Raw genomic sequence first — 9456 nt, forward strand, 5'->3', positions numbered from 1 at the left:
AGTCTGACTGAAAGAGGGGAAGGACCTTGATCGTGGCCATGTGAATGTAGGCACAATATGTGGCTGCGACATCAGACGGCTTATCTGAAATTAGAGTTTCTCAAATGGTCTCATAATCACTTGGGAGTTATGAGGACGCTTGAGAACTGGAAGCAGTGCCTGGGACCTCCTAGACAGAACTGGTCACCAGCACGCTAGGTCGATACATGAGCCCCACGATCCTGTTTCAGCTCCAATTAGCAAAATACCCAATTAACAAAACAGGGGCTAGCGTTCAAGTCCAATCCCACCAGCTGCCCATCATGGTGCAGTACGGGAGCCCTGCCCATGTGACCCCAGCAGCACTGAGGGAGTCCCTTAAGCCCCGGTTTCCTCATTTTCAAGGGAAGACGCTATTCTCCATAGGATTTCTCATGAGAAATGGCAAAAGACCCAGCAGCTGAACACGATTATTTCAAGGCCTGGGTCCCAAGCCTTGGCATGCACCACTTGCTGTGGTGAACACATGGAGGCCACGTGCAGCCAGAAGGAGCACTGGACTAGGAGCCCAGCAGCGCCTTTTTTCTCTCTAAGCTCCACTCCAGTTCCGGTTGACTTTGAAAGGGATTGGAGAGAGTCTGGGAAGGGACTGCTTTCCAAGTGGGAGGCAGCCTTGGCCGTGGCCTCACTTCTAGAGAGTACGGTCAAAAATCAAGCTACACTACCACACAAAACTGTTGCTGAGTCAGATTTGGGGGCCCGAACCAATAGGTAGGTGACTGCTCTTTGGGCAGGGGGTGGTGGTGGAGAGCCAAAGGATTTCTTCAGTCAACAATAATGTTGACTTTATGTTATCTCTTGTCTCCTCTGCCCCACACTCAAGGATTCTCCCCTTTACGGGGCTACAGGGCCCCTCCCCCCACCACAGTTCTGCATCAGACTTAACATTTATGCCACTTTATTCACAACACGACACTTCGTTATGAAATACGTGAATTTAGCATAAGCATATCTGAAATTCACACAATTTACAGCTGTTACATGGGTCACAGATTTCAAGGTCAGAATTATATTTGTGTTGTCAATTGTGATTCAATGGATTTCAATCTTCTTCTGCCCAGTTTCCTCTTCAATCAGACTTTCCTGAAAAAATATGTGAGCAACAAATATATATCAAGGTTGATTTTACTAGCTGAATTCCATTGTGCTTTTGACATTTTAATTTCTAAAATATCGACATAGAAAAAAGAGATCGTTTATTTGATCTCAGGTTTTATTAACAGCTTTTGTCTCAATTTCTTCTAATGTCCTGTTTGAGAAGTGTGACTGCTATTACTTTTATTATGTGGTAGGTAGGAGTAGAAAGAAAAAGCAAATAAAGATGTTTGCATTTTTTTCTTTGAACTATGGGTGCGGAAGTTGAGGTCAATGGAGAAAATGAAAATGATAGTTTATCTTTATGTCTGATCTATTCAGGCTTTTCCTGCTCGTGGGCAGAACTGATAATTAACTGCAGTGCCCCTGCTTGTTGCCGGTAGGTTGACCATGGAGCTCAGAGCACCAACAGTGAGCTCAAGGTTCAGTTTCTTTCTTCCTTTTTTCAAATTTTTAAAATGTTTTTTTATTTATTTTTGAGAGAGAGAGACAGCGTGAGCAGGGGAGGGTCAGAGACAGAGGGAGACACAGAATCTGAAACAGGCTCCAGGCTCTTAGCTGTCAGCACAGAGCCTGACGTGGGGCTCGAACCCACAAACTGCTAGATCATGACCTGGGCCAAAGCCAGACGCTCAACAGACTGAGCCACCCAGGCGCCCCTCAAGGTTCAGTTTTTATATTCAGTTCTCTGTATACTTGGTTTTGGGTTATCAAAAAGCTACACTTAGTTAGTAGATTCCCATTTTCGGTGGGGATGTGGAGGTTGTTATAATCCAGTCAGAAAACTAGAAATCAGGGGTGCCTGGGTGACTCAGTCATTTGAGCGTTTGACTCTTGATTTCAGCTCGGGTCCTGATACCAGGGTCTGGGATGGAGCCCTGCATCAGGCTCCATGCTCAGTGTGGAGTCTGCTTAAGATTTTTTCTCTCGGAGCACCTGGGTGGCTCAGTCGGTTAAGCATCCGACTTTGGCTCAGGTCATGATCTCGCAATTTGTGATTTTGAGTCCCGCTGTGCTGACAGCTAGCTAGAGTGTGGAGCCTGCTTCAGATTCTGTGTCTCCCTCTTTCTCTGACCCGCCCCTGTTCATGCTGTCTCTCTCTCTCTCTCAAACAAATAAAAACAGTAAAAAAAATTTTTTTAATAAAAAAATTAAAAAAAAAAATTCTCTCTCCCTCTGCCCCCTCCTTGGCTCATGCTTGTTCTCTAAAATTGAAAAAAAATTGGAAATCAAATATGTAGCTCTGAATTATAATTTACTAGTCTGCAATTTTTATCCCAAAAGGGAAAAAAGATAAACTAGAGCACCATTTTTTATTTCCTCATTTTTCCAGGGAAAAACCACATCATACCAAGAACATTGGTGAAGAATTAAGTAATCTGGTGGAGAGGTGTGGATTCGCCTAGATTAGAGTAGTCTGGGGAAGGGGATGGGGTTGATGAATAATACTTAAAGAGCCAACATGTAACAGTGGAAGAAATTTGCCAGTCATCCCAAAGGCCAGAACCAAAATGAAATCAAGGTTACAGAGAGATTTCAATTTAAGGGGGAAAACGGTGCTACCTATTAGTACTGTGTGACCACTGACAGATCGTGTCACAAAATAGCAAGGCCCTACCCAGGGAGCTGATTGTCCTGTGTGGACAGCCTGAGAGGTGGCATCAAGGAGCTGTTTGTCTCTCAGGCCCCGTGTCATCACCACTGTAACTTACCAGAGCTCCTTTCAGGTCCTTGAGGGGAGAGCGCGGCTCCTGGAGGGTGCATTCGAAGCGCTGACGTTCTGCGGGTTGATCAACCTCTTTGACTATCTGAGGAAAAAGAACGTGATTCTTGCTGATGGAGATAAAGAAATGGAATGGTGTTTTCCACTTTGACCCAAAATTATGTGTGGAAAGTGAAGCCAAGGGGATCATCTAAGAAGATAGATCCTGCATCAGACATTTAAATGGATGGGTTGGGAGGGTTCTGGAGGTAATGGTGGTAAGGAGAGAGAATATTCTCTCCCGAGAGATGATGATAATGAAGTATTTCGAACCTCATGAGAGGATGGCATACAAAAAGTCTAGGAGCTTCGAGTTATGAAGAGGGTGATTTTTAGTTCCTAGTTTTAATGAAATATGTCATAGTTAAATAAGATTTACTTCACATATAATCTGCAGAAAGGAGACTTCAGATTGCACTATAGTAAGTGTCGAGCCCCCAATTACATATCCCTTAGGGCCTGTTTCTCATTACTTTAAGAAACAAGATCTGGGGTGCCAGGGTGGCTCAGTCAGTTAAGCATCTTACTCTTGAAGAAGAAGTCCAGCGACAAGTTTTGGAATTGCCTCCATTCTAAGAAACCTGATCTCAAGGCTTCTTAGTCTGGGTCCCACATGGAGCTCCATGCTGACAGTGTGGAGCCTGCTTGGGATTCTCTCTCTCTCCCTCTCGCTCTCAAAATAAATACATAAACTTAAAGGAAAAAAAATGGGGCACCTGGGTGCTCAGTTGGTTAAGCATCTGACTTCAGCTCACGTCATGATCTCATGGCTTGTGAGCTTGAGCCCCACATCTGAGCTGACAGCTCGGAGCCTGGAGTCTGCTTCTGATTCTGTGTCTCACCTCTCTCTCTGTCTGTCCCTCCCCCACTCATGCTCTCTCTATCTCAAAATTAAATAAAACACTAAAAAAATAAAATGTCTTCATTGATCAGTTCTAGAAGGCTTCTGGTGGAGTTGATCGGGTTTTCCATGTAGAGTATGATGTCATCTGCGAAAAGTGAAAGTTTGACCTCTTCTTTGCCAATTCTTTATTTCCTTTTGTCGTCTGATTGCTGACGCCAGGACTTCCACCACTATGTTAAACAACAGTGGTGAGAGTGGGCACCCCTGTTGTGTTCCTGATCTCAGGGGGAAGCTCTCAGTTTTTCCTCATTGAGGATGATATTAGCTGTGGGCTTTTCATAAATGGCTTTTATAATGTTTAGGTAAGTTCCTTCTCTTCCGACTTTCTCAAGGGTTTTTATTAAGAAAGGGTGCTGTATTTTGTCAAATGCCTTTTCTGCATCTAACGACAGGATCATATTATTTTTATCTTTTTTGTTAATGTGATGTATCACATTGATGGATTTGCAAATATTGAACCAGCCCTGTAACCCAGGAATGAATCCCACTTGATCATGATGGATAATTTTTTATACGCTATTGAGTTCGATTTACTAGTATCTTGTTGAGTATTTTTGCATCTGTATTCATTAAGGCTAATAGTCTGCAGTTCTTTTTTTTTTGCTGGGTCTTTGGTTTGGGTATCAAGGTGATGCTGGCTTCGTAGAATGAGTTTGGAAGTTTTCCTTCTATTTTTTGGAATAGTTTGAGAAGAATGGGTATTAGCTCTGCTTTAAATGTCTGGTAGAATTCCCCTGGGAAGCCATCTGGCCCTGGGTTCTTATTCATTGGGAGATTTTTTTGATAAAGGATTCAAGTATTACATGGCAATGAGAAAGAATGAAATATGGCCATTTGTAGCAAAGTGGATGGACCTCGAGGGTGTCATGCTAAGCAAAATAAGTCAGGCAGAGAAGGACAGATGCCATATGTTTGCACTCATAGGTCTAACAGGAGAACAGGAGAAACCTAATGGAGGACCATGAGGAGGGGAAGGGGGAAAAAGAGTTGGGGAGAGAGAGGGACAAAAAACCTGAGAGACTATTGAATACTGAAAATGAATCAAGGGTTGAAGGGGGAGGAGAGGGGAAAGGGAAGTGGTGGTAATGTAGGAGAGCACTTGTGGGGAAGAGCACTGGGTGTTATATGGAAACCAGTTTGACAATAAACTATTAAAAAAATAAAATAAAATATATATGTGTCTTCTAAACATGAAAAAAATAAAAGAAACAATAGCAACCGTTTTTTATTAATCCACTTTCATTTTGGGGGTTAGCCAGCTAACATCTAAGGCCTCTCTCATGTGATCATGACCCCAAGACATCTCATTTTATAGATAAAAAACAAGTACCCTATGATAGGGCTGGTACTAGTACTGACATCTGATTTATATGAAATCAAACCCAGCATATTTTCTAGTATGTATTTTGTGTCCCTGAGCTTGCTAACTGATCCCCTCTAGCAGCCTCCAAGTTCTTTGTTTAAACACCCATTTCAGTACAAAGAAATGATAGGGTGTGCACACTTGATGCGGATACTGATTTATAAGTTACGAAAATGTACCACTGACTTAATATCATAGATACTTTTTAAAAGGTGAAATAAGAAAAACAAAGTCAGCAGAGGTGCTATGATTTTCTTTCCGAATCCCAAGGAATCCTCTTGCTCTAGAGACCTTGGGTCCGTCCCACTGGTTTGAATCCCTTTGGCCATTCTGGATACTCCGAGCATGGCACACTCCGTCACACATGTTGCCGTGTTCTCTTGGTTTTGTTCCCCACTCTGTTTCCTTGGTCCCTGCCTGAGCTGCGAGCAGGAAGGGGACCGGAGTTTGTGAGTGTCTCATCTCCCCGGATACCTGGGGAAGGCGGAGCCCAGGCCAGCCTTGGGGGGCACACACAGACTGCTCACGCGGATTGAATCACATAAGCTCCGTCTCAGTTTTGAAGATGAAAGGAACTTACCTCTTGGAAAGAATCAACCAGATTCTCAGCACTTCGCTTCCCCCCAGGGCGCAGGCCATAGGACCAGTGCTGGCTGGAACAGCCAGCCACGCAGAAGGTCAGCAGCAGAAGTCCGGCGACAAGTTTTGGAATCGCCTCCATTCTAAGAAACACGATGCAACAGTCAGAAGAGCCCCAGACTGGGTTGAGCAAGAAGTAAAGACCTCTTTGGTGAGCAGTCTGACACTTAAATGCTAACCCCGCAGAAGAAAGAAGTAGCTGTCGTCTCTTTTCACAGAGCGATGATGAAATTCACTTGCTTGCCTCAGGATTTACTAGCCGCCAGAGATAAAGGCAGTACTTTGAACTTACATACTCAGTACTTTTTATTTTTTCAAATATTTATTTTTGAGAGAGAGAGCGCACGCGAGAGAGAGCTGTGCTATGCTGTCAGCACAGAGCCTGACGCAGGGCTCGAATTCACAAACCGTGAGATCATGACCTGAGCCTAAGTCAGACCACTGACTGAGCCACCCAGGCGCCCCTACACTCAGCACTTTGTAGTACAAAGCTAGTCTATTTCTATTTCTACTATTCATTTGGTTATCCAAACCCCATGAATCCTTCCCTTACCATGTTCACCTTTTTGCCTTAACATTTCCTGCCCCCCCCAATTGATTAGTTTACAATTAATTGTATCAGTTCCTGAGATAAAGAGAATTGGGCCATCTGCTTGGAAAGGTAGCTCCTGCTAGGATTTTCTGGCTAATATAAAGTTGTATGACATTAAATGGTTACACTGTGGCACTAATGACATTTTGCTGAGTACCCTCCACACTAAAGTGTGGGCTGGACCATCTGTGAGTGTGAGAAAGGACTCAACACCTTTCAAAGCACCAAGTCCCAGACCAGATGCCTCTGTGGCCAAGGCAGCCCCGAATTAGCTAATGACATAAGAAATTCTCACAGTCTTCAAGTTAATTTTCATCTGATGGGAAAAAGGCTAAAGATGAAATCAAATACGGGTCCACGGGTTGTTAATTCCCCAAAGGCTGGATCTCTGTGGCCAGGGGTGACAAGGACCATGAAGGTCAAGGTTTCTTTAGACAATATCGCACCTAGACTTTGCCTTTTGGGTACAAAATGCCCTATAGACAGACAAAAGCATGCAGTCTAAAACACATGCTAGAAATACAAAGCATTTTACCTGTTTGAGGACAAAGAGCCAGAAGAATCCAGAGCTTCTTTTTGAGTTTATGGAGTTCTGTGAGTTTTCATTGTCTTAGCTTCCTTTTTATATGAAACTTTTCCAGGACCGAAATCTTTCCTGCTGGTAAATTATACCGCCCATGGACTATGGTGGTTTTTTTTCTCATGGTAATTTTTTTTTTAATCCTCACAGAAAGCCCTTTAATAGTGTATGTAATTGGAACACCCACTGGTGTATCTGTTAAATTTACTTAAATTGTGGCCATTACAACCTCAGCTAAGGCTTTTATAGCTGAGGCCACAATTCACAGATTAAAATCTAGCTAGGTCGGATTCTCTTGAGGAAACAGACAGACCTAGCCAGAGTCCAGGAGAACAGCTGCCGCACATTAAGTGATGTTAAATGCGCACATAAAAGCTTTCACGACGGAGGCTATGTAATCATCACAGAAAAGAGTTTAGTCCGGATTCCTGGGAGCGGCTCTTAGCTCTTCAGTTCTTTATTCTTAAGAGGAGTTGATTTATAAATAAGAAGGGATTATTGGCATTCTACCTATACCCAAAGATGATCCTAAAGAAGATAATGGGAATCTGAAAATTGCCCAGTCTCCTACCCACCAGGTTCCTTCCTTATCTTGAAAGCCGGCTAATAGCATCAGAAAGTTGAAAATCACTTTAGTTAGAATACACTAAGCCCAAGACCACCTACAACCTACTTGGGTCCACAGTTTGACTCATTTTAGTAGACACTTACTAAGTTAAAATATGCAAGTCACTGGGCTAAAGGCAGTGGGAACAGAAAGGTGAGAAACAGTAGTTAACTGGCACTCGTGTAAGACCAGCCTCACCCATCACAACAGTCCCGCCAAGTGGGTATCAGTATCCAAACTTTACAGATAGGTGTTCCAACCCAGTGGGGAGCCCTTGGGATATTGTATTTACACTGTATAAGCATTTATAAGCGTTTACAAAAGAAAAAAACATTACTCATTATTACTTTTATTTGACATGATTGTCTTCCCCTAATTTACGCTTGGGTTGTAACTCATGGTAGTAAGGATCCCATCTTATTTAAGCATCTGTTAAATCCCTAGCATTTAGTCAGTTTGATAAATTCAGTCAGCATTCAGGTTTTTAAATTTGGCTGAATGATTAAAAAGTAAGGACCTTTAAACAAGATGAGGCTTAATGCTTCCTCTATTTCTGCATCAAAGATATGTTTTATATGACACAGAACTAAACGTTCGTATACAATTAATTGTCCGTAAGGCCTGTGACATTAGCTAAACAGTAAAATGGCTAAAAATAACTAGACATTTGTTCATTTTAGACTGGGATTGGCAGTCTCTCCTCTGGTAGGACCTAAGCCCGTCAGTCACCGCCCAAGGGCAATTTAGGGGAAGACAATCATGTATTCATGATATTCTCCACAATAGTTACATTTGCAAGGACGTCAGTATAAAGAGCAATGTTATCTTGCCCAAAGAAACGGTTTTGCCCAGCCATTTGTGTGGAGGTTGTCAGAATCTCACGATAGGCTAGGGAAGGGGATAAGCTTTCAAGTACAATTGCAAACAGAGGAGAATTGAAAAAAAGTAAAGTGATTTAACTTATTTTAATTATCTCATTAGACTGTGAATAATTTAAGTGCCATTCTGACATGAAGGAGTAATCTCATCTCACTACAATACAAAGGTAATGAGATGCTCTTTTTCAACAAAAGCTCATTATGTTTGAACAGTACTTAAATTGTCCAATTGATGCCCTGTTTGCTAAGAGGTGTGCTTCTAAGTGTGGCCGCAGCAGATGTGGTCTTGGGGCAGGACCTAGGAAACCGGGAGTGAAGACTTGTGACCTTTAGCTTCACGTTAATGACTTAGCTTTGGTTTACGCATCCGTGGGTTTCTTGTAGGTTATTCCTACCAGTTGGTATTAAGTTTTTGAAACATGTTTTGAAATTTTTAGATGAACACAGCTACAATCTATGAATGCACTCAATATGTGTGATGCGAAATCTGCATCTTAGATCACATAGATCTGAAGGGCAAGGCCTAATTTATTTTCTTCAGCACCAAGGAAGAGATTAAGTATGCAACTAGTGGAATTTTGATGTTAAGGGACACATTTTGAACTTTTTCATAGTTCCAAGGATAGACCCATTTATCATAAAGCTCAGTTTAGTAAACTGGGTTTAAGTGATTGGATTTTATCGTTGTCATAAATTTTTTCTCAATTTAGAAACTTCTAGCTCTAAAACCAGCTAGAAACGGAGGGAAAACAGTTTCATTTTCAACATTAAAAGAAACACCTAAAAATTATTAAAATGCTACAATAATGACTTAGTAATCTTGATGAGTGACGGATGCAAGCCTCTTTTCCCAATTTAAAATCTCAGCAGGAAGTGTCCTTGGTGAACTCCTGCTGACATATTTAAAGGTTGTGAAAGGCTTTCAGAGAATTAATCCTTGGATTAAGGTGCTTTATACAGAAAATAATGTAACCGCGTACCTTTGTGGAGGTGTGCC

At 42.2% G+C, this 9456-nt stretch overlaps 1 protein-coding gene across 2 annotated transcripts; it reads right to left on the reverse strand.

Annotated features, from left to right (window-relative positions):
• Positions 1-920: 920 nt before the first annotated feature.
• GNRH1 (gonadotropin releasing hormone 1) lies at positions 921-7045 on the reverse strand. Of its 2 annotated transcripts, none has more exons than XM_029943665.1 (4): positions 6930-7045; positions 5744-5885; positions 2847-2942; positions 921-1122 (listed from the first exon to the last, which is right to left on the reverse strand). In XM_029943665.1, exons 2-4 carry the CDS (start codon positions 5882-5884, stop codon positions 1072-1074), a joined length of 288 nt encoding a protein of 95 aa, XP_029799525.1. In that variant the 5' UTR covers position 5885; positions 6930-7045; the 3' UTR covers positions 921-1071. The 2 variants fall into 2 exon arrangements, with proteins under 2 accessions (XP_029799525.1, XP_029799604.1); XM_029943744.1 differs by lacking the exon at positions 6930-7045 and adding an exon at positions 5982-6032.
• Between the last annotated feature and the right edge of the window lie 2411 nt (positions 7046-9456).

This window comes from Suricata suricatta, chromosome 1 (assembly GCF_006229205.1).
Source record: "Suricata suricatta isolate VVHF042 chromosome 1, meerkat_22Aug2017_6uvM2_HiC, whole genome shotgun sequence".
NCBI classification, from domain to species: Eukaryota; Metazoa; Chordata; class Mammalia; order Carnivora; family Herpestidae; genus Suricata; species Suricata suricatta.

Coding starts and splice junctions, on each gene's coding strand:
- GNRH1 (XM_029943665.1), bottom strand. CDS start 5,884: ATGGAGGCGATTCCAAAACTTGTCGCCGGACTTCTGCTGCTGACCTTC. Junction 2,943..5,743: donor TGGTTGATTCTTTCCAAGAG/GTAAGTTCCTTT, acceptor CTTTTTCCTCAG/ATAGTCAAAGAGGTTGATCA. Junction 1,123..2,846: donor AGGACCTGAAAGGAGCTCTG/GTAAGTTACAGT, acceptor ATATTTTTTCAG/GAAAGTCTGATTGAAGAGGA.